Genomic DNA, 25873 nt, shown 5'->3' on the forward strand with positions numbered 1-25873 from the left:
GTGCTAATGTCTCTTTGAGATTCTGACTTCAGTCTTTTGGATAAATACCTATCATTGCTGTTCTGGATCATATGGTAGTTCTCTTTTTAATTTTTTGAGAAATCTCCATACTGTTTCCACAGTGGGTACATCATTTCATATCCCCACCAACAGTGTGCAGGGGTCCCAGTATCTTCACATTCACTCCAACATCTTTTGTTTTTTTGATAATAGCCATCATGTCAGGTGTCAGGTAATATTCATTATGGTTTTGATTTGCATTTTTCTTGATGATTAATGATGTTGAGCAAGTTTACACATATAGGTTGGTCATTTGTATATCATCTTTGGTGAAATGTCTATTCAAGTCCTTAGGCCATTTTTTAATTGAGTTATTAGCTATTTTACTACTGAGTTGTAGAAATAGTAACCATTTTTACAATTAATTTTCCTACTTCAAATATTTCTTTTGTTCTTAAAAGAGAAGTAATTAACACAAATCATCTTATTGTCCTAGACTTTCCTTTCATTGAATAATTTAGACCACTTTTATTTACTGAAATGCATTTTGAGATCAATCTTTGAAAACTATGTTTTATAAAGTACTAATGCTGTTCTGTTTTTGTTAACTAACCTCAGCAACACCAACAAAGATCCCAACGGATACTAGCACTCCTCCCAGACAGCATTTACCAGCTCATGAAAAGATGGCACAAAGGAGGTCATCATTTAGTAGTCAGGTAAACGCTCTAGTTAGTATTTTTCTGAATTAAGATTCATTAAGAAGGAAAAAATTTATCTAAATCTTCAGAAATTCATTGCTTAATTATCCCTCTCTATAAATCAAAATAATTGTTGATATAGAACACTCAAGATCTTTCTTTTTGTGAAGTACTTGTCAAACATCCCAGTCCTTTTGTTTATTTTTCAGGTAAGATATTAGACTATTTTTGAATTTTGAAAAGCTGATAATTTAGAGCCATTTTATATTTAATTTCAAATACTGATCACTTTCAGTTAAGTCCAGTCAGCTTTTATTGAGAGCCATACATGTTATGTGGCAGATGTCTTAGAAGATTGAAAGATAAGTAGGAATCAGGTATTTCCAGTCTGGAGGGGGAGATGTGCTTTTACTACACTAAGAAAAGTCTGAGGCAAATTGTAATTCACTTATAAAGATACTATGGTGATATTACTGGTGGAAGTACTCATGTATGGGGCTGATTGTCACTCCAGTGTCATTTTTTATTTTGCTTTTAGTCTATAAATTCCCCATCTGTTGGTCAGTCATTATCACAGCCAGCGATGTCTCAAGCTGCAAATTTACCAATTCCACAAGGCATGTCCCAGGTATTTTTTGTTTGTTTATTTATTTCAGTGGAGTATTTTAAAATGATAAATTCCTTTTAAGCAAATACTGACTTTTAAAGCTACATGCTTATTCATACAGTGAATCTTAGCTGTCCACATTTAATCTAGAGGTAATGCAATTGTCAATGATTGTACAGACCACTAGTCCTTAGTAGGCAAGGGCCAGGGTTGCTAATTGTCTTTCAGGATGCATGACAGTTTTACACAACAAAGAATTATCCTGCTTAATATGCTATAACATACCCCTTGAGAAATACTATAGACAAAAAGATATTTAAGATGAAATAGAGCTGGTCATTTTGTTCTTCCTGTGGATTTTGGAAGAATCAAGTAATTCTCTTCATGTAGTCATTCGTTCATTCATGCATACATAGGACATTTATTGAGTTCTTTGTATGTATCAGATATTGTAGGTGCTGGCATTGCAAATATATCTATAGTCAAAGGTTTTATTACATCTAGAGGGAATGACAGATAACTACAGTATCATATAGTCTATACTCAAGGTACTCAAGGTGTATCAACTGATATGTGAACATGTTAGATGGACTCTTAATGCAGCCTGAAGAAATGAAGAAAACTTTCTGGAAGAATTGTTGTTTGGGCTGCATCTGGAAGGAGGCCTAAATATAGATACTAGGAAGACAAAGGAGAGGGTATTATGACAGTGACACTAAGTTACTTTTGTCTGTAACTTCCCAACGTGTAATTTATGACTCCGCACTCATTCAGTGTCTCAGACACATTAACAATACTATAAAATAGTGGAAAAAATCCAGAACTTTTCTGTTTTATTTGGTGTAAATATACCTTGACATAACAGTATCTTAATTTCAAATGTTGATAGTTAACAGTAAGTAAAAACATTTTTCTAAAAATACCTTTATCTTATATGGTTATTACTTAAATTATACATATACAATTATAGCTGTTATACACTATGACACTAGCAGACATATATTAACAGTATAATTATGTAACCATCATAATCTTGACTTCCAGCAACATATGATCATGTAAGGTATTTATAACAGGACTGTATTATTAAATATGTTTTGTAGTTGTAATAGTTTTTATCAACATTGAGTCCTCAAATGCTTTTTGTTCTATATAATTCTATGTAAATATTTAGACATACTTGCAATATTATTTGTTCATTAACCTCAAGACACTGAGTAAGCATTTCTTAATATTTTTAAGGGATATTTTCATGAAATAGGTAATATTTATGTCAAACATGTTCATAAGTATTCAAATCTCACATTTTATTCAGTGTTCAAGTCAAACACTGCCCTTTAGTACTATGATTTTTACTTGCTGTTGTTCTGCCTTCTGTGTTTGTTTCTTATTTGTACTTAATTGAATTTCTGTAAGTGGTGAGACAATGTAATGGTTACCAAAAGGGAGAAATAACTTCAGTTAGAATAAATATATTTATATGACATAAATATAACATTTCAAAGAATATTTTAAAAATAAAGGCAAGGAGGAGCTGTACTACATTTTGTCGTATTTTCTCACGTCTAGTGTAATCTAATGCAAAATATAATCTGGTTATTGTCAACTTTAGAAGTCAGAGTTACATACTTTGAAAAGTAATATTCAGTATCCTTAGTACCAACTTCCAAAGATAGAAGAGAAAGCTTTTGGGGGGCATTTCTCACTTTTAGATACAGTTCACTATATAAGATTATTTTAAGATTAAGACAGATTTCTAAATAAGTACAATGCTTTGTGTTCTTATCCTGTGTCCTATGCCAAATAGTCATGAAAAAAATTTAACCTGTATAGACTTAAGTGGTGAATCCACAAATATGGTTAAATTTCAAGCAGTTGTAAACAGAAGCTGCTTATGATGCACGTAAAAAATATAGCCAAGTAAATAAGATTGAAAACCCTGGAAGTAGAACTTCATGTTTTCATCCATGTATGCATTCATTCATTCATTCACTCATTCATTCACAATTGGTTAGTCTTATATAAAAGCCTGTGTATTGTACTTGTCTGAGAACAGTTATAGTTGAAAATATGAGTAAAAATGTTTCAGTTTTACCTGTCAGATTTTCATAACTTTCCAGTGATGTGTGCAAAGAGGACATTTTAGGGATGACAGAATTTGATAGGAATAACTACTTTTTTATTTATTTGATAGGCTACTTTTTTTTCATTCACTAAAGGGTAGAAATTAAGTCAAGTACTGTAACTTGTTCTAGCAAGTGGTGGAGCTACAATATGAATTCAGGTCTCCTAATACCAGTGTGTTCTTTTAGTCAATTAAGATTAAATCAGAAGTCAAAAGCCATAACGGAAACTTGGGCAGGGTTAATACAAAACATTATTAACTGGTAACAGGGATTAACTACTAAGAATATTTAAAAGTACTCTGAAGAATACAGGAGTAACAAATGTAGAGTAACCACTAACTATAAGTAACAGGGGGAGTATCCATGAAAGAAAAAACTTTGAAGATTTCCCCAGTGCTCCTAAACTCCTTTTCCAGGCTGGGCTGAGATTCAGATCCCATTGGGGCAGGTGTATTTGTAGCCATTGGATGGTAGGAGAGTTCTCTGGGGTGCCACAGCCTACAGCTGGAGTGCAGGAAGCCGTCTGCTAGGGTACCAGTAAAATTTTCTGGGGATCTGCCCTCTAGGGTGCCAGTCAGTCTTTCTGGAAAGCCAGGTGCTGGGGTGCTGATGAGACTCACTAGGAAGTACCCAGTGGCACAAGAATAAGAAGAAAAAGCACCAGAACCAGAAATGCAAGTATCTCCCTTTGCATTATTCCTCCAGCATCATCTACTGATATGACTAAGTTTTCACCTGCTGACAAAGGAGAAGTATTTATTAGGGTCCAGCTCCAGTATCACAAAGCTGAGCAAAGATGGGTAAATTAGGACTGAGAGGCAATACATTGGTAACTGGCATAAAATTCTTAGCTCATCATATACTGCTTACTTTTCGCATTGCACAATTATGGGGAATAAGTGATTCTAAAGTATGTTACACTTTTTCCATACGTGGTACTTCAGTTTCAGTTTTCAGCTCAATTAGGAGCCATGCAACATCTGAAAGACCAACTGGAGCAACGGACACGGATGATAGAGGCGAACATTCATCGGCAACAAGAAGAGCTAAGAAAAATCCAAGAACAACTTCAAATGGTCCATGGTCAAGGACTGCAGGTTAGTTATTATTATGTTTGAATACAAACAAAGCACATCATTCACATTTGGATTTCTTAGGAAAATTGACTTTTCTTAATTACAAGTGAGATGCAAGAGATACATTTCGTAACTTAGTTCAGTAAATACTCATTGGTTTTACCTACTCATATTGAGTGAATTTATAGTCTTTAAAGATAATTCATTCCTAAGAGTATTTCCATCAACATCCTTGTTTGTCTAGATTAAAGCCATATTTTAAAAGTCTAATTTCTAGTAAGCCCAAATACATAATATAAAAATAATATTTTTACATAGGCTCTTAAGTACATGTACGTACAGAACTTTTAAACCAATCATCAATCATTGATTTAATAAAATACCAGTAGGTATGATTCAAATCAGTCTTATTTGATCAACTAGTAAGACCACTCTAAAGTTAATGTCTATCAGAGGAGACCAACACTTTCGTAAAGGGAAACTTTAAATGAAAACTGCTCCTGTTTAACACCATACATTCTAAATAGGAAGTGAATACAGAGGTGCCAGTCCACCACCTGTGAGTAGCACTGAGTTAGGGTAATGCTGAATGAAAAAATAAACAGCCCCCCTGTAAAATGCTCAAAGAAGTGGAGATTTTGAATTTTATAACACTTTTCTGACATATGGAAACATAAAGAGCAAATATGAAGTATTATGTTTTATTCAGTAATTATTTTAGCTAATTGTTCATTCCAATGATTTAATCTTGTTACCTGCTTTTTAAAGTTATATGGTAGCTTGTTTTTGCTTCCATTTTTTATAACTTTTGTCGTTCTTCTTTGTTTTTAATTTACAAAACTAATTTTTAATTTAATCTTTATCTTTAAAGATGTTTTTACAACAATCAAACCCTGGATTGAATTTTGGCTCTGTTCAGCTTTCTTCTGGAAATTCATCTAACATCCAGCAACTTGCACCTATAAATATGCAAGGCCAGGTTGTTCAGACTAACCAAATTCAAAGTGGAATGAATACTGGACGCATTGGCACAACTCAGCATATGATTCAACAGCAGACTTTACAAAGTACATCAAGTCAGGTAACACTGAGTACACTGGGCTATGGAGTGTTTAGTGATTGAAATGTATACTACTGCTGGAACAAAAGTAAAGCTCTATCTCAAACAGTACCATATTTAAAACTTGACTATTAATAACTAGATAGTATTGAGAGTCATCATTAAAATATTTTATGCCAAATTGTTAAATGTTAAATGCTTTCATATTTTGACATTTTAAGAATTTTACAATTTTTTAAAATGAACATACAGACTACTTCTGTATGTTAAAAATGTTTGACTTGCAAAAGAGGCTGACCAGGAAAAATATTACATGTGTGCAGAATATATTGTTAGGGCAGTGATGGTTTAATTAATATTCCAGGAAATTTTGGTAATTGGTGTTCATCTCTGACCAAATTCCAAGACTCAAATAAAATATATGAAAAATGTCTGATGTCAGTCATTCACTTTAACAGAAATTTTTCATGTATTTTTATATCATCCCTATTTAGTTCATGCTCCTTTTCTAAAGTCATAGCTTATACCTTCCAGCAAGATATTGAAGACTAATTCATTCTCGATCACTACAGGTTATTCCTTTGTGGTTAGATTTATTCCAGAATAATATGTCCTGCCACTTCTTTCTCTATGAAGTCAACTATTGTTAAAATGAAAGACGCATACCTCCTGAAAAAATTTTTTCAGTTAATCTATCTGTAAAATCTCTTTTCTAGCAGAGTCAACAAAATGTACTGAGCGGGCACAGTCAACAAACATCTCTCCCCAGTCAGACACAGAGCACCCTCCCAGCCCCACTGTATAACACTATGGTGATTTCTCAGCCGGCAGCTGGAAGCATGGTTCAGATCCCATCCAGTATGCCACAGAACAGTACCCAAAGTGCTGCGACGACTACCCTCACTCAGGACAGACAGATAAGGTAGTTGTCATATTTCATTAGTCATTCCAAAGTTGTAAATTGATTGATGAATTAATAATTTTATTTTTAAAAACATGATTTTGTTTGATGCTTACTCGAGCCAGCATTTTTGAATTTGAAACAAAAACAGTGACTGTATACATTAAGGATTTTATAATAAAAGAATAATAATAAATTTTGTTTCCTGTCCAAAAATGTGCTACCAAATATTGTAGATCCAAATCCAACAGCATGCTGTTGTATGAGTGAAGAAGCTGCAGGATCTCAGAAACAATGAGAGCAGGGAGAATTCATTGCTTTCCTTTTGAACTCAGCTCCTTCAAGTTAAAAATTTGTACAGGTTTTAGCTCTAACATCCTAAAAGAAAGTATTATGAATGTGCTCCATAGCAATGTAGAGGACTAGTTTTAAAGCCTGGGGGAAAAATCCATTAATTTAGAATGCTGACATGCATTTTGGCAAAGCAATTTAGCAACTATTGGTGGACATGTTTTTTGAGCGGGGGAAACATTTCAGCAAACATTTTAGTGCCTACTTACGTGAGTATGGCACATTCCTTGTCCGAAGAGAAAGACAAGACTATAAAAGCCATTGGGAGGAAAACAAATCAGTGTTATTTGGTGTGATAAATACTTTTACTAGGTCTTTAGACAGGAGAAAGTGAGTAGTTTTATGACTGAGGCAAGCAAATAAAGAGAGGAGTTTGGTCGCTTCACAGAGGAGGGCCTCAGCCGGAGCCTTTTACGGAGTGCAGCTTTGGGTGTGCTTGTGGGGGGGGGCCCAGGGGGCATGTTCTAGGCAGAGGAAGCGCTATGTAGGACACCACAGAAGTGAGAGTTAGGCAAAAGCAGATGGAAAAATGTCTTTTGGTGCCACAGATAACGTATTCACATCCCGTATTTACTAGTGAGCAGCTGAACAAATTAGGTACTAATTTCATTTAAGATCACAGAAAAATTAACACTTCTGTGACTAAGCCATTTTGTAAATACTGTTTCTTGGGGTTTTCCTCATAAGGAAATTTTTAAATTCTTTTATATGTATTTTTTTGCATTAAATAGTGCATTTAGTCCTGAAGTACATATAGTATTTTCAAGATTTAGCATAGATTCACAGATTTATTTTGTCTTGTGGAACATAGAAAGAATAAAGTATGCATCTGTATTAAATTAAATATTGTTAAGGGCTTTAAACAGTTTGTAATTGTAGTTATGCTACATCTACAGTAGAGCCATATCTCAAATTTCCTCATAGTAATGGCCAGAATAGGCAAATAGAAATAATATTGTTCCCTGAGGAGGCATAATTTTGGTTGTTCTTCTTTTATTGAAGAAAATAGAAGAAGGAAGGTCAGGGGGAAGGGGGAATATTAGTGAATCCTCACCTAGTGGTTACTGTGATACACTGATACATTTATAAACTTACTCCCTGTTAGAATGTCATTTAGTTTTGGATAATGTTTATGAGATTAAACTTGCAGTATAATATCTTCTATAAACCTAGAGTTTTAAAATTTTTTCTTATGAAAGCTTTAAGTTTCTTCATGATTAGCAAAACTGAACCATGTGCCACATACATCTGACTCCGAAGGGCCTGGTAATTTTATTTAAAAAAAACAAAGTTAACATTTTTTTAACAAATTAAAAATTTTTTTAATTGTAAAATATATATAACATAAAATTTACTATGTTAACCATTTGTACACGTATAGTTCATTGGCATTGAGTACATTCACAATAGTGACCATCCCTACCACCCATCTCCAGAAACTTCTTTCTTCTTCCCAAACTGAAACTCTTGTACCCATTGAACAGTAACTGCCCATTCTTCCACCCTAGTTCCTAGAAACTACCATTCTATTTTCTAAGTACATAAGTTTATGAGTTTTTTTTTTGGTATCATTAATGTACAGTTACATGAGGAATATTATGGTTACTAGACTCCCTCCATTATCAGGTCCCCACCACATACCCCATTACAGTCACAAGTGTATGAATTTGATTACTCTAGAGACCTCATATGTAATGGAATCATTAAATATGTCTTTTGTAACTGGCTTATTTTACTTGGCATAATGTCCTCCTGATTCATCCATATTGTATGTGTCATACTTTCCTTCCTTTCTAAAGCTAAGTAATATTCCATTGTATGTGTATACCACCTTTTCTTAATCCATTCATTCATTGATGGATGCTTGGGTTGCACACATCTTTTGGTTGTTGTGAATAATGCTGCTATGAACATGGGTATAAAAATACCTGTTTGAGTCCCTGCTTTCATTTTGAGTATATATGCAGAAATGGAATTGCTGGATCATACAGTAATTCTATATTTAAATTTGGGGGGAATTAACATACTGTTTTCCATTATAGCTGCAGTTTTATACTCCCACCAGCAGTGCACAGAGGTTCTCATGTCTCCATATCCTTGCCAACACTGTTTTTATTTTTTTCTGTTATTGTTTATATATATATAAAATAGCCATCCTGGTGGGGGTGAAGTGCATCTCATTGTGGTTATTTGCATTTCCCAATTTAGTAATACTGAGCATCTTTTCATATGTTTCTTGACCATTTGCATATCTTCTTTGAAAAAATGTCTATTCAAGATGCTTGCCCATTTTTTAATCAGTTTATTGTTGAGTTATAGGATCACTTTACATGCTCTAGCTATTAACACCTCACCAGATATATGATTTGCAAATATTTTCTCCTATTCTGTGGGTTGCCCTTTCACTGTGTTCATAGTATCCTTTGATTCACAAAAGCTTTTAGTTTTGATGTCCAGTTTACTTTTTCTTTCATTGCCTGTGCTTTTCATATTTTATCCAAGAAATCATTACCCAGTCTGATGTCATGAATCTTCTCCTATGTTTTCTTCTAAGAGTCTCATAGTTACAGCTTTTACAAAAAAAAATTTAGGTCTTTAATCCATTTTGAGTTAATTTTGGTATATGGTGTGAAGTAAGGGTCTAACTTCACTCTTTTGCATGTGGTTATCGAAAAAAATGTTTGTAACTTTGATTATGATTATTTCATTTTGCTATATACATTTTTGTTTTACTGGTATCCCAAAAAGAGTCTTCAAAAACATGAAACAAAATTGGAACATAGAGTTTTTAGAACAACTAAATTGGCTTATCATTGGGTATTATCTTAGGGAAATATTCAGCCACTGCCTTTTATAATAAGCACTTTATACTTCTGACTCCTCTTTCTTTCTTCTTAACAGATTTTCTCAAGGTCAGCAACTTGTGACCAAATTAGTGACTGCTCCTGTAGCTTGTGGGGCCGTCATGGTACCTAGCACCATGCTTATGGGTCAGGTGGTGACTGCCTACCCTACCTTTGCCACACAGCAGCAGCCACAGACATTGTCAGGCACACAGCAGCAGAGCTCCCAGGAGCAGCAGCTGACTTCAGCTCCACAACCATCTCAGGCTCAGCTGACCCAAACGCCCCAGCAGTTTTTACAGGTAACTCTCCCGTGCAGAAGTTGTCCCAAACCCATTTACTTTTATATAAGGAAATCAGGCATTACATGAACAGTTTTGTAAATGAGGTGAAAAATCCCTGGAAACTTACTATACAAGTTAAATTTCTATAAAAACAGAGCTTGTCCTGGTTAGCTTTCTCTTTCCTTCTTTGGTCTTTGGAAGACTTTCAGCCCTGCCACAGATGTAGCTAATTATCTCAACTGCTGTGCACATCAAGGACTTTACCTAAAGCTCACTCTGGCTAAAGCTTCTGCAATTCAAGGAAAGACACCTTCCTTCCTTTTTCTAGCAGGCCATTAAACTCTGCTCTACAGGGCAGGAGTATGAAAAGCGATTGTTGGACATTAGTATAGGCATTATCTTATTTTCTTGGATTAAGTTTTATAATTTTTCAATTGTAAATTAGTATCAAGGAGAAATACTGTGGAGGCAGTATTATGTCTTAGTAAGAACTTGGGCTCTAAAGTCAGGCTGCCCTGAGATGGAGTCACTGTGTTACCCTGTACTGTGTGACCTGTGAGTGGTCACTTAACCCGCTAAAATTCAGTTTCCTCATCTGTAACATGGAGGTGCTTAATAATGTCTATCTCATGGGTGAAAGATGCTTGTAAATCACTGAACACAGTTTAAGGCACATAACTAGCGATCATTTATGACCACTACCTTGATAAATGTAATAGACACTCTGATTAACCAAAATGCAGACACAGAGCTCATGTGGGTAGATCAGGCAGGATCTACTTGTCTAAAGGATACAGAAGAAAGTCACCTAGATTGGGATCCTCAGCAAGGAGATCAGTAGGACACATCTCTGGACCTCAGTACCCTCACTGGGGGTGCACAGTACAGATTATGACACCTGGAAGTCCAACTTCTTCCCTTCTGGCCTAGGGGAGGGCAGTTGTGAATGGAGGCTAGCCTAGAATTTGTGCCACAAGACCATTCCATGTAGGCCAGGCATATGTCAATTTTAGAGTTACCCAACATATGGTACGATTAGAAGATGGGGTATTGTACTGTATATTCAGGCATAAACACAGTAATTTATTACCCTTGGTGTTCTGAAGCAAATGTAATTGTTGACTTGGTAATGTGGGAAACTAAACAGGTTAGTTGCCTAAATATCTCTAAGAGTTATAGTCCCTTGACCTTAACGCCATACTGCAGCCATTAATGACTAGGTTAGCTATTGTTATAAATGGACTAATAACAAGTTATGAAGTATTATCTAGGGGAAATATATTCAGTGAAAATTAAGCAAAAGCTTAAAAAAGGAGAGGACTTGCCTTAAGATCTAAGTCTCCTATCAGGGAACAAAAGCCCTTAAAAGGATGAATATTCTCTTCTCCCCAACTTGTACAGAAAGTATTTTAAAGATGTGGGACCCCTAAAGAAATAAGGCAGGCAATACCCTTCAGAAATATACTTATATGTAGATAGTAATCACACAATTTGGTTTTTCTGAGTGTATCACACTTAGTTCCAAAATGTCTCTCTTTTGTAACCCTGTAAAGCTCATAAATATCATGAGCCTAAGAAAAGCATTTCCTAATAACAAAGACAGTATGAAAATTCTCCAGGTCCATAGCAAAGCTTAATGGTTGTTAAGGCTCAAAGATGTGTCCATTTGTATGTGTGCATATTACGCACATGCACAGTTGACCTTCATATACATCTGCAAAAATCACAGTTCTGTTCTAAAATTAGGAACCCTGCACCAAATGTCAGTAGTGAGGGAAGATGTTCATTTTAAAAATTCACTTTCTTTTGACTAGTTGCCTTTGTATCTCTAGAAGGAAAAGAAACAGGCTCATCAAGTTTGGACTTGCCCAAGGTCACACAGCTAATCAGCAGCAGAGCAAAACTCAAAGCCAGGGGTGCCCTATTTTGTTTTGGTTTGATTTTTGTTACACCACACTGCTACATATAGGACTTAAGTCTCTGACTTTGCCCTCTAAATTTGCCCTCATTATCTTTAAGTCATGTTAATATTTAATCTTCATAAGAACCCAGTAGGGGCATTATGGCAGTTATCCTTATTTTGTACATGAAGAAACTGAGGCCCAAAGAAGTTAACAGTGACAAAGGCACATGTGTAGTAAAAGAGGCAGCAGGAGTTTGAACCCAGTGTGCCTCCCCTCAGAGTCCCTGCTCTCAGCCACTGAGCTGCTGCTCAAACCAGCTGAATGACCCTCTGCATAAGGCATTGTCTGTCTGACCTCAGAGTATCTGTGATTCCTGTGTCTTAGCCATGCTTATATTTTATTATCTGTGTAAGGGTATAGTCTTAGGGACACAGAAAGTGGAAGAATGTGTGTAGCTTGTCTAAAGATGTAGATTGCATTCTATGTCATGTACTCTCTAGCTCAGATTCCTTAAAATAGAATTGTCATACTTTCAAAAAGAGAGAAAGCTTCATGAACATTTTTGAAGAAAATATTTTTAAATGAGATAGCAAAAATTATGTAGATTATAGGGATTAAAGGATTTTGTCCCTATGAAGAGTGGAAAACTTGAGTAAATCTTAATGTAGGCGATGTAATGGGGTAAAACAATGTTGCATAATCTGTTTCTTTTCTAGACTTCAAGGTTGCTCCATGGGAATCCTTCAACTCAGCTTATTCTCTCTGCTGCATTTCCACTACAACAGAGCACTTTCCCTCAGTCACATCACCAGCAACACCAGTCTCAGCAACAGCAGCAGCAGAGTCGGCACAGGACTGACAGTTCAACCGACCCTCCCAGGGTTCCACCGCAGTAGCACGAGTGCCTCCTCTCCGACCCCCCGGGGCAGAGAGGGCTGGTCCAGAAAGGGTTGCTCAGATGATCTGAGGACAGGAGGAAGAATTCCAGCAGTTGCATGAGATGTAGTATTGAGTGTTCTAGTTCCTGGAATTAGAGGGGAAATGCTACCTATAGTGCTCCAGGTGTACATTAAATACCAGCCAGCAGGAGATGATCATAGGGCCATAGCCAATTCTAACAGTGTTTTACTGGCCTAGATAGTTTTTGATGGAAAAAGAGTATATTGCCAAACGTTAAGAAGCTCAGCTATGAACATGACCTCCAATGAATCAGAAAGGCACCAACAACGTTAGTAAATGTAGTTGTTCTGTGCCTGTTTTTAAGTGTTACAGAGGACACACCAGTCATGTCAGGGGTTTGCTTACCATGAGGCCATGAAGACAGTCCAGTAGACTTCGCAGGCCCCCTTCCCATTCCCCTCTCCCCTTTTCAGATCATGATGGGACAGAAGTTAATTTCAGAATGTTGTGTGGGTTCAAATTCTTTATGTATAGATGATATAAAAATATTATGTGTATGTCTGGATAAAAGGAGAGAAAGCAAAATGATTTGTATGCTGCATGAAAGCATTATCTCCTCAAGTATATGTCCTTAGATTCTGACACCATGTGCAGACTAATACATCCTCTGTTTTTCCTTTTGTTTACAGCACAGTAGTGTTCTACTCATTTTTCCAGGGCACAGGTCTTACTGTTCATACTTCGGTTGTGATGCCAGTTTGTTCAGTGAGGTATAATGTGCTGCTGGAAATGGATTTTTTTTTTCAGGTTAAATAATTGAAACAACAGGATTTTCAAGTTACTCAGAAATACCCTCATTTCATTATTTTTCAATTATGTTTGAAAATAGGATTTGCACTGCTTTATTTTAGATGGTTGGGAGTTTTGATCACATATATTTTGATATAATTCATAGTTGGAAATAGTTGTATAAGTGGTTTTCAACAAGCCTGAAAGAAATTTCCAGAATGTTTCAGTTATAGGAGTAAAATTTGCACACAGAACATTTTAGGCACTTTCTAACATTCTCACTGGTGGGAATTTTAACTTTTAGGATTTGTTGGAATCTTTTTATTATCCTTCACAATTTCAATGCTTCTTTTAGTCAGAAATGATTCAGGGTTATTTGAGAGAAAAAAAACCCATAGTGCCTTGATTTTGATTCAGGTGATAACTCACCATGTTGAATTCATTGTCTGGTTTCAGTAGCAGTTTTGAAACCTTAGTACATTTTTAACAGCATGTGTGTGTCAGAGCCATCGTTATTCTCCTAGGTTCCTGTGAAGACTGCTTTGAGTCTCTTGGACTGGAGGTACAAATAATTTAGAAATAAAAGATGACATCCTAACACTGTCAGTCATTAATGTGATCACAGAATAGTTTTCCTAAATCACCTTTCTTTAAAGCTTAAGGAAAGGTTAATTTAAGATTTATAGTAAATATTTGCTCAGTATGATTTTGATATTCCTACAAAGAAAAAAGGAGAGGTAGGAATTGGCTTTGCCTTTATTACACTGGAATATTGTAACTCACATGCTCTCTAAACATGAACTAAGATTTCATTTGGCAATGTTGTATTCTAAAGGTAATAAATACCAACAGGTGTTGCATACATTAAAAAAGCATTTTACAGATGTTATGGTACTAAAGATATACAAGTATAGTGCAAAGGAAAATTAATGCAAAATGTCTTATATTAAAAATTACTCAGTAAAGGGAGGACAGCAAGCTGTAATAAATCAAAATTGAACTTTAAATGTGTGAAATGATTGAGGTTGTTTAACAGAAAAGGCTTTAAACAATGAAAATAACCTAATACAGAAATGCTAGATGAAGGAGTCAGAGGAATTCTAAATCAATTCTTAAGACTTTTCTGTCCTCGACTTTGCTATCATCCTTAAGGGACATACTTTGTTTTTCTGTAGAAAACTCTACCTGGCCACTTAAATTAGAAAATTAATGCTGAAGAAGAAAACAACCAAAGAAAGTTGGTATCTACCCTTCCACAAAAGAAGTGTCACTAGATACCAACTAATAATTAACATATCAGGAAGCTCATTTTCTAGTTAGATGATCCTCTGGAAGAGATTTCTTTCTCATGAATGTCAAGAATAGTTATCAGAATGTATGTGGTCCTAAGCATAATACATGTAGATGGAATTGATGTAGAATGTGGCAACAGTATTTTCTCCCGTCTGATTGCCTTTCTCAACCTTATCATGCCGTTCCATATATATATATATATATATATATATATGAGTTGTGCCTCACTTATTTATTGGCCATATCTAGTGATATGTATGGATTTAGCCAACAAAGATATGAAGAACTGTTAAGGTTTATCCTCCAAAAACCCTACTTAAAAGGAAGATCGTGGACTGTGAGTACTGTGTACTTAGGTTTGCAAAGGCCAGGTGTAAGATGAGCCACAAGATAAATCTGCAGACTGTTTATTCACATTCTCCTCCACCAGTCCCTTCAGATATTGTCCATTCTCAGACATTTGGAGAAGAAAATTAGACAAAATTTTGCTTTATAATTCCTGTTGTTCCTTACAGCTCATTTTTCTCTGCTTAGAGCTGATTGCCTAATTTAAAGGAACATCTAGCTGCTTTGCCTTTGCTGTCAGTATGAAGTGTTGTGTTGGAAAAGCTAGTAAGCACCCGCTGCCTCTTAGCTCCTTCTCAAACTTGGTTTTCCTTCTGTTTTTCTGGAACTTCAGTTGCAAAACTATCCTTGCTCCCTTCCCCATGAACTAAGACTGGAGCTCTCTGATGAAGACTTAGCAGTTGCCTATTCTTCATTCATTTCTGTAGCCAAAGTTGTTAATTAAAATCCCAAATCTAAGTCATGGAAAAATACCAAAAAGGAACACCTTTCAGCTGCTTAAAACCCTGTCTTCCCTCTGCTTTACTCTCGTAAGATACTCAGTTTTTCTTTAAAAAATATTTTATTCTGGGTAGCACTTTTAAGGTAGAAATTGTTGAAGATAAGGAAGAATGTTTGCTGTTCTGCAGTTATGACTTGGGACTGCTGTGGCACTGGGCGAGTCGGGATGTTAACAACCACAAATGAGGACTACGAGGATTCATAAAGTTGCTGCTGAGAGTTGTGTCAAATCAGAACATAGACATTCAAAGTGCTCCATTTTTTGAGTGGAAAATATTGGAGGAAAAGCAAAAAAGAGGGATAGGGGTAGCATGTAAGTAAACACTGCAGTTCAGTCTCCAAATGGCTCTAATTTGAGGGGGTAATTGGAGTCCTGTGCTCTGCCTCGTCACTTATATCCTGTTCAGGAATGTGTGGTAATAAGAAGATGCCAGTGACTTTGAGCTGTTTGTTGTAGAATACTCAGTACAGAGTAGTAAGTGCTGTGTTTGTGGCCATTGCATTAAAGCAGTCTGCTTGCAGTTATTTAAGGGCATTGAAGCAAAGCAGCTCAAAAGGGCATCGTGTGCTGGAGAGAGATGAACCCCTGTTCAAGGAGCCTTAGAAAGGGGGCCCTTAATAGTCTGTTTCCCCTCCTCTACACGAACAGGTAAAAATTATTTTAAACTGGTTATTACTCAGCTTGTTTTAGAATGTGTCCACTATACTGAGGCAAAAAAAATTTTAAGTGGAAATGCAAGTAGCATTTTACTCTAGGATTGTTCATTTCTACTTTTTTTTCTATACTTCTTTGGTGATGGAAAGTTTTTTGAACATTTGTGTAAATTGCATTCAAGTCTATAACCTTTCCAGTATCTGTGACCCTGTTCTTAGTCCCTTGGGATTCAATGTTGGAAGATTTAAACACTGGATATTACTATTTAGCTGAGTGAGTCTAGCCGGGAGTAAGCAGACTGGGATTTCTATATGGTGGAAAAGAACAGCACAAAGGCACTCGCCATTTTAACAGTAATTGGAGAAAGAGAACCTTTTAAGTTTGTTTGGGTTGGGTGAGCATTCTTCTTCTAAAAGGAGCTTCTGAAGTAATTGCAAAGGAAAAGAGTCGACTATTTTTATAGCATATTTAATATATTTGTATATAATGATGAATATAGTAGGAACCCTCCACAGGCCTCCCACTTTTCTAATTTAGTCTCCCTTTTGCCATAGCACTAGCATAACCTCGTCCGCATGGTTACGTGCCTATTGCCAGCCTACCAAAAGATAGTGCTGCTGCTTTCTGAGACAGGTGAGAAGAGCCGACTCTCATGCCTGGGGATCCTTTATAAAGGAATAGCACACTCTTTTAAAACAACTTACCACAGTCTAAAGCATCATTTTGAAATGTAACAAGCACTTTATTGCAATTATTCATTTTGATAAAGTTTATTATCTTAGGCATTACCATTTCCAAAGGATCCCCAAATCATCACTTAGGTGAAATTTAAAAATGATACATTTCTGAGAAATGTTTAGATCCAGTGAACCGTAGTAGGTTTATGGGAGTGATTTCAAGGTAGCCAAATGAACTTTGACTTTTGTTTTGAATGTGGTGGACTCGAGATTATAGATGCCTAGTTCCATTTAGACACTATTGTAAACCTGTCTTGCCTATTATGTGGACACTGAGAGAGACCAATGAGCCTGTATAGTTTCAGAGGTCTAGGAAAACTACATCAGTGTGAAGAGATGTACAGAACTAACCTAAATTGATTGGTGGTAGTATTTGAGAATACGGTAATTTCAAGAATTTATTCTGAGTGTTTTAAATGTGCTCTGAAATGTTGGCATGTCATTTCAGAATTTCCATTTGAATTGCTCTTGTAATATTTTTGCACAAAAAGGACTGAGAAAAAGACTGTTAAGAAAAAAAGTATAATTTGGTCTTATTTTAATGTCTTCTATGGAAACACTGGGGATGAATTTTGTTGGTATAATTATTAATTCAGGATATTTAAAACAGTGTTGAACAGTTCACAAGAAATCAATATGGATATTTAAAAATTTAAACCTTCCTCCCATGTGACTGTTTTGCATATTCCCCCCCATGTCATAATTTAACACTACATTCCTTGTTTTTCTTAAATAAAATACTTTACAGGTTCCGTCTTGAGTAATATTTTCTAAGCTGCCTGGGTTTTCCTAGGAGAACATTTTTTAGTGAAATAGGACAGTTAATTGAGAGACTGTTCAGTGAGATTCCATCACCACCACCAGCAAACACTAAGGTGCTGCATAAAGTGACAATCATAATAATATTTATGGAAGAATTTAGAAAGTAGTTTTAAAGCAGATGCTTTGAAAGCAGTTCTCTGGGTTTCTTGAATAAAAATGGCTAAATGTATTTATATTTTTAAATATCTTTGTGCTGTTTTCTCATCAAAGTGGTTTCACAGTATCATGAATTATAATGTGGTGGTGGTTTTTGCCTCATCTTTTACGTGGAGACCTGGCCCTTACCTGGGGTGCAGTTTGCAGCCCTCATGACAGCTTCATGAGCAATCAAAGTCTGTTTTTGACTAAGGATGGCAGTGGAGCCGCTTCCCGATGCCCCTGCACTTCCCTCCTGTTCTCAGCTCAGTTAGGAAAAACTAAAGGTAACACCTTGTAAAATCTGCTTTGTATAGCTCCAACCTTTTTCTAGTTTCACTTGCTGCCTTTTCTCTTTTCTGGGTATTTTTTATATGATTACTTCCTCAATTCAGCCACAGCCCATCTGACAGAGCCAACAGCACATATTGCCCCTTTTGCCCATTTGGGTAAATGTTAGTAATATATTGAGCATCTTCTAATGGCCTTCACTAACATATCCATATTCAAATCCATTTAAAGTCCTTAAACATACGTAGGTGGAACAGTGCATGAATACTGCCAACTCTTTTATAAAAATGTTTGCTGATTTTTATGGTGTAATGTTGTTTGGCCCTTTAAAAATGGGCCACCATGTTCAGATACAGCTCTATTCAATAAAGTGTTTGAACACTTGAAGCCTAGAATCTGAGGATACTTAATTGCCTGAAGTAGGCACTGGAACAGAGTTCTCCGTCCAGAGCTCCTGGAGGAACTCGAGCCCCGTACTGCCTGGTGTTTGGAACCCAGCAGAGAATGGGTAAGCAAAGCATGTCAGCTACAAGTTGGACTTACTGATGTGAAGTGTTTAAGGGTTAAGCTGAAGATGTGTTTTCAGACGCATACTTTTACATTTTAGGAAACATTGTGACATTGCTTTAAAAATGACATTCAGATGTCTGATAATGTATGTTTCTTACTGGTGCATATTCACTGCTGACAATGGTTATGCCAGTATTAAAGCTGGTAGGAAAAGATGTATTATCTTTAGTTTGATGTATTAGGCACGTCAAATGGCCAGGCCATTTTTTAAAAAATTTTGGCCGTAACGGCTGTAATTTGAGACCATTCTAGAATTACTTTGCAATCTATTCTGCATGGTTTAAGGTGGGGAAAGGCCTCAGCATGGCACTCGCACACTCACTCTGTGTAGATTGAAGCCCAGAGAGGAGTTTAATTCAGTGCTGTATCCAGTTAGTGCAAAAGAAGACTTATCTTCTTACACTTTTATTGCTAACATCAATTGGTAGTTGAAAAACACACCAGATTCTTTGTAATGTTCTGTGTGGTCCTTAGTGCACTACTCTTGACACTGCTGTTAACACTTGGTTCTTCATTTTAAGTAAAAATTACATGTATCCCATCATTCTTCCAAAGGGTGGAGCTATAAAATAGCTGATCTTAAGAATACCTACTTTTCCTAAAGCAGACATTTAATTGGAATTCAAATTGATTTACAAAAATGAGACTGACATTTTCCAGGTCTGCCCAAATCCTAAATTGCAGAAGTATGAAGGGATGATGGTTTCACCAGTGCTTTTAAATTCTCTGCTGATTTTCATGAGCTATGCTTAGAAATACAATATTGTATAAAGTATGAGTCACTTTGTTACCAGTTTAATATTGCCATTTTAATTTGGTGTTACAGTTGGTTACACTTGTTTTCCAAAACTGTCCTTTGAGAAGAGGTGAAATGTGTTATTAGCCTACCTCCACCAGTGTATGATCACTTTTCCAGGTTATGATGTGCAGTTTTTAAAAACTACATGTGCTATTAATTATAATGCTCTTTCCTAGACTCGTACAATGTATTCAGAACTTAAAATTAGAGCAAAAGTCAAACAGTAGCATTTTTTGTGTGTACATGTAAAATAATAGATCCAGACTTTGTTTCCTTATTCAATTTTAAAAATAAAAAATACCTCAGTGCTATTTTTCAGTATCACCTGCATTTCTCAAAAAATAACACCTGCTTTATGTGGCACAAAGCTTGTAATGATCACATGATTTTGGATTTTAAAGAAGGGCTATTAAATTTAAAGATCACTACCAATGACATTTTCCTTTCTTCTCTTCCACAATGGAATTAACCACACTAGTGGTTTTTGCCATGTGGCTTAGGTCTGATCTACCTGATCCTCTGTAGTTTTGTCCTGCCCTTGTTACAGGATTGTGGTGCCTCAGAAAGCCATGCTGTTACTCACAGACCAGGCCTGTACTGGAACCAGGCTACCTGCACCGACAGGTTTGGACTATGATGGTACCAGCTACTTCCTAGCAAGGACTTGTCCTTTCTGTTCTTGGAAAAGAAATAATGTAATTCTTGCTTGCTCTGTTTATAATAATCTAACGCAGTATTAGGGGTACCTGATGCAGATAATGATGGTGTAATCTGGGGGTGGTACCTGACATTTCTTTGAAGTGCTTTATCTTAAAAAGCACTGTTTCTACTGTAATAAACACTTTCTATGGTAGAGAACACTTTCCAAAAATGACTTATTTTTCATCAACCAGGTACAACTACTTTTTAACTGACAGCCACTCTCAGATCTTAGCAACAGTGGTGAGCTCTCTTTCCCACCAAGACTGCAGAAAGGCCACTGTATCGCCAGTACTGGGTCACTCCATTCACTGGGTTGTTTCAGTCCTCAAATTACAAACACCTGAACATCATGGACTTCCACAGCTCAGTAAATCTGAATTGTTCTGGGTCTCTTATGCTTCACTCAAGGAACGTGTGGGAGTTTCTAGAGACAAACTATCCTCAGGTTTAAAGATGCTGTCAATGGCATCAGTGCCCGTGGTAATAGAGCACATGTGGCTGAGAGCAGTTCTGCTGCTTCAATCATCAATACAGTTAGTAGTCAGAATACTAAAATGACAGTCATTACTCAAGTAACTATTATAATATAAGGTGGTCTTAACCATAACCCTTTATTACAGGCTCTAGAATTAAATTGGTTTGACTCCCTACTCTACCTACCATGCAACTTTGGTCAAGTTTTCTTTTTAACATTAACATGAGTGCCTATTACCTCAGAACTGGATGAGGGCTAAAGTGCTTTAGAACAATGCTTGGCTCCTATTTTTACATCATCTTTAGGAATTGGTCTGTAAACTGAATACTACTTTGATAATTAGAGTTATGCACTTGTATAACACACAAGGACCACACGCTCTAGTCATACCACTTTTATTTACATTGTATATCTATGTTACATTGTTTAATCAATATAGAAAAAATATGAATACACTCATAGTATTCTCTTTTAATTTGGTAATTCCGCATTGTCAAATATTGACTGTTTTTATATTGGGCTTCCCACCCAATTTAAAAAGGAAAGAATGGATCTGGTGAGCAGTTCACATTATGACACTAATACATTCCTCTTTTTTTTTTTCTTTTTTAAACAACCTAATTTTTTTAAGATTTCTTATCAAACTATTGCTTACTGGGTTGGGGAAATGTTTTAAAAGACAGAAATTAATTTGTTCTTCCCCCAAGAACAATTTTAAGGTAAACATCTTAAAATGCCTCAGTGATCCAGAAGAAAATTTGTATTCCTTATAAAGGGGTCAATGAAAAATCAAGTGGTAGATCCCCACCTGCACAGTGTGCCATGTATATTCATATACACTGTTGCCCAAAAAAGCCAAAGACACTCAAAAAGATCACATTAACAAGATTATGCTGGAGAAAAGAAAAATCCACACTTAGAACATAAGGTTTCTTTTTAAAAATCCATGTTGCAAGTAGAATCGAAGATTATTTCTTTAGGACATAATACTTTGATTAAATGGGTAAAACTCACAAATCAGTGCTACAAATACAGTGTTTTCCATCACTTTTACTTACAATGTACACTATGTACATTAAGATAGGTAATTCTTGTCTTTAACTAAATACAAATGAACAAATAGCTTGTTAAAAGCCAGCATCAGGACTTATAAACAGTGCTGAAAATGCAAACGCCAAGAATACGATGCCTCCTATGATTGTCACTGTAAAAGAGAAAAAAATTAAATAAGGCACTATTTCTCTGTGAGGGAACTAAGATATTGCCTATTACTCCTCCAAACTAATAAGCTAACCTTGAAAACAAGTTAGAAACACTTAACCCCCCATTTTCACAGTAAAGAACCCTTCACTTGCCTGACTTTGAACAGTAAGAATCAGGTGCTTTTCTAGCGTTGTTTTAAAAAATGACAGGATTAGGCAGAGATAGCGCAGATGAGCAGCAATGGAGCTACAACTCATTTTAAAACCCAGCTATAAAAAGAGTGTTCAACTACTTCTAACATGCAGAGATTGTTTTTATTCTATCTTTAGAACCTACCAGCGACAGGAAATTTCAGTAGAAAGTTCTCCTATTTCCACATGATTGTTTTACTGACTTAAATATGTTGACAAAAAAACACTATGAATCCAGGAATCCTTTTAGATTAATTTGTATTTCACGAACATATACACATGAAAAATGGTCCATCTTTGCAATAGCAGGGACAATAAAATGGACTGCTAAGATTACCAGTGTTCTTGAGTGAAAAACTTTTTCTAATCTCTCTCGGTGATTCAAGAGTTATAACAGATGGTATTTTTTTTGTAATTAAAATAAAAGACTCACCAGTTCTGACAGAGATTTTCTGGGCTATCATTCTTCCTCCGATCACTGCCAGCCCGGTACACAAGCAGTGTCCCACTGTCCCACCCACTGCCACACCACAGGGGTCCTGGAAACAAGCATAACATCAATGTAAAGCCAAGGCTGAAACTGCCACCTGAGCAAGATTAATTATTAAACACTGAAGTCTGCAACAACAAAAGCATACAATGGTTTTAAAAATTCAGGTTATAATTTATGAAACAAAATAATAGCTGCCCGAAGGAGTATATTCCAATAATACCTAGGACTAGAGCTAAAAGCAGAAAAAACTCAAATCCATTTATAAGATCACAGTAACCCTAATTCAGCCTTTCAACAGGTGCTAAACTTAACTGACAGGCAATATTTAGTTGTTAGGTGACAACTGCTAAGACTTAAACCTAGGCATCTCTTCCCTCAGGTACCGTTTGATACAGTGATTCTGTAAGTCAGCCGTGACAGTATAGACCCTGCCTCCCTCACTCTCCCCACTGTGTCCTCAGTGTGTTAGCTTAGTGCCAGGAACATAACACAGTATTCATTCCATAAATGCTGCTGCCAAACAAATGGGAGGCACTCAGACTGAGACCAGCGAGAGTTTTCCAACAGATAGTTCTGGAGAACAAGCAGGATTTGGCTGTTTTGTGGAGGAAGGAACAGGCTGGTGGAAGGCAACAGACCAGACCAGCATGCGCCAACGCAGAGGACTGTCCTGCAGCATTTCTGAAGGGAGCCACTGTCACAGGAGCAATGCGCATCAAGGTGGGCTGGGGGTGGGTCATGAAGGAAGGACTCAGGAAGTGTCGTTAGAGTTTAGACTTTAAGACACTGGTTGGTTTTCAGTTGAGTGGCAGTTTATACTTTAAAAAAAAGTCTAACGTAGAGAATGAACTGGAAGAACAAAACTGAAGGGCAAGGTGATCAATCCAATGGCTACTGCAAGAGCCCTGGTAAGAAACAATGTTTTGTGGTGGGAAAACTACATACAGAGAAAAGCAGATGTATTTGAGAGAAATCAAGGTGGCCTAATTGATATACCTTAGTGATAAAGGAATGACAGCCGTTATGAAGAAATCAAGCAAGACACCCAAGTTTCTCACCTGTAATTCTCTGAATTACACTAATGCCAATGTGACTGTACAGGTAGGGGAAGCAGTACAGGAAGGGCTTAGGGACGCCAACAAGAGTTCAAGAGTCAGTTGAGTTCACTGGGAGAATAATCTATAGGACTGAGTATAATGTCTCCGGGAGAGAATTCAGACAGATGTTAACACAGTCAGGAGGAACGCAACACCGAGAGGATGACAGAAGAATTCCCTGGCCCCAAGGAGAAGGTGGCTAGGGAATCAGCCTCCGAGGAGGACGCCAGCAGGGCCTGCCATGGCTGTGGTCAACTCGGAGCACCGTATCGGCATTGTAGAGTCCAGTGGGTTCAGTAAACAAGAAAATGGAACCACCTCCTGTTCCCATCAGAGCCAAGCCCTTTCAGACTTGGGAAAGGGAGAAGATGGTAATCTGAAAAAGAAGTCAAACTGAGTAAGGGGTACAATTTTTTTAGATGAAAAAACTTGTGCATACTAAAATGCTCACAGATAAAGGCATCGATTACCTATTAAGTGGGGGCATGAAGGGCTGGGATCCGAAACAGAAGGAAGAGGGACTGCTGCCAGGTGGGTGCAGGGGAAGAGACGAGGACTCCCACTGTTTGGGGTAGGAGGTAAGGCGGTGTGCTGTGCAGAGGCACGGGTGGGCCGACTGAGGACCTGACAAGGTTTGCAATAGCACTCTCCGAGAATGGCAGAGGGGATGTACCACCCAAATGTTTGTGTACTATAACTTTTGATGCTGACACCCTAGAGGATGGCTTCATTCTATTTTAAAGTGACAAAATTGAAAAAACACTGCATTAAGTCAAAATTAAAAAGTTCTTTTAATACAGGATTTTTCAGTGTTTGTTATTTGCCAAATTTATTGGACCCTGGAACCTCCTTCCCCTTTTATTTTCTTAGTACCCAATTAACATCTCAAAAGACACGAGGATTCTGTAAAATCCAAACTGGGAACACTAAATGCTGGAAGCAGAAATGAAGTTCAGACGAAAATGAACTGAACTACCACAGCATGGTTTATACAAAAGAATTACAGAAAAGAAAATTAGGATTAAGGGAATAAAAACAGACAGCCGTATTTCTGCCCCCAAAGAGCTCGTTATATATTCCCATGATGCTGGCGGTGCGGAAGGTGGTTAACACTAAGTGGCTCACTGTGTTGGGGAACCTATGTGCATTACCTTTTTTCACCCATAGAACAACTCATGAAGTGGGCAAATACTCCAGCATCAGATAAGGAAACGCAGGGAGGTGCAGCAGCGTCGTTGCAAGAGACACTGACGCCGTCGGCACACCCCACGCGGCTAGCATACACTGGGCCGATATACCTCATGGACCGGGAGCTGAGCCTGTCACAAGTCACTCTGTGCAACACATATAAAAGTGCAAGAGAAAAAGCAATGACTCTGTGTGGATAAAATGAGAGCTTCTGTGGCCAGGATTCTCACCTGGCCCTGGTCGGCTGGCTCACTACACACGTATGGGCAATGAGTTGTTATAAAGAGCTCCACCCAGTGCTCTGGGCGACACAATGGCCCGGCTGCAAGGCTGCAGGAGAGCAGAAGCTGGAGTGGTGGCAGCGCTGAGGATAGAGGCCCAGAGGATGGCTGTGTGGGGACAGAGGCCCAGAGGCACAGACTGGCTTGCTGCATGCAGACTCGCTCTGAGTGGACTGGATTCTAGTGATTGACCTGCTACAGTGGGAATAAAGTTTGGTATAATCCTTTCACCCCAAAAACGTTCTACTGTCATTTCTTTGGTCACACTGAATCCATAGTGAACTTGCCCGGGGCTGAAACCCATTGGCAAGACACCCAACTATCTCAGCGACGCCTTCAACTCATTTTACATTTTAAACTGTGGCCTATGTTAAAGAACTTGTTCTTTTATGGTGGACATATCCTAGGAGTTAAGAGCAAATTCAAGATTATCTAAATCCTACCATTCAGTTAAAGCTGTAATGACAGATCAGTAGCATGAAGCCGAGCTCAGGAGGAGCCTAAAAAGCAGCTGCAGCTTCCATCCCAGCCACTCCTCAGTAACTAGGACCTG

At 37.1% G+C, this 25873-nt stretch overlaps 2 protein-coding genes across 26 annotated transcripts in view; one reads left to right on the plus strand and one right to left on the minus strand.

The window, feature by feature from the left end:
- CLOCK (clock circadian regulator) overlaps positions 1 to 17825 on the plus strand; it is a 168827-nt gene extending 151002 nt beyond the window's left edge. For 23 of the 25 annotated variants that reach the window (XM_073237582.1, XM_073237588.1, XM_073237585.1 and 20 more), the window contains 7 exons: positions 619 to 719; positions 1240 to 1329; positions 4379 to 4531; positions 5382 to 5591; positions 6287 to 6492; positions 9724 to 9967; positions 12570 to 17825. In XM_073237582.1, the coding sequence (XP_073093683.1) occupies positions 619 to 719; positions 1240 to 1329; positions 4379 to 4531; positions 5382 to 5591; positions 6287 to 6492; positions 9724 to 9967; positions 12570 to 12749 (1184 nt within the window). In that variant the 3' untranslated portion in view covers positions 12750 to 17825. The remainder of the gene's footprint in view (positions 1 to 618; positions 720 to 1239; positions 1330 to 4378; positions 4532 to 5381; positions 5592 to 6286; positions 6493 to 9723; positions 9968 to 12569) is intronic. The other 2 variants (XM_073237592.1, XR_012131730.1) reach the window with 2 other exon arrangements.
- A 3421-nt stretch (positions 17826 to 21246) lies between these two features.
- Positions 21247 to 25873, minus strand: part of TMEM165 (transmembrane protein 165) — a 31154-nt gene continuing 26527 nt past the window's right edge. The window contains exons 5-6 of the mRNA XM_037018704.2: positions 22695 to 22800; positions 21247 to 22071 (exon numbers count right to left, since the gene is read on the minus strand). Of these exons, the coding sequence (XP_036874599.2) occupies positions 21995 to 22071; positions 22695 to 22800 (183 nt within the window). The 3' untranslated portion in view covers positions 21247 to 21994. The remainder of the gene's footprint in view (positions 22072 to 22694; positions 22801 to 25873) is intronic.

The sequence above is a fragment of the Manis javanica genome, chromosome 5 (assembly GCF_040802235.1).
Source record: "Manis javanica isolate MJ-LG chromosome 5, MJ_LKY, whole genome shotgun sequence".
In the NCBI taxonomy this organism is placed as follows: Eukaryota; Metazoa; Chordata; class Mammalia; order Pholidota; family Manidae; genus Manis; species Manis javanica.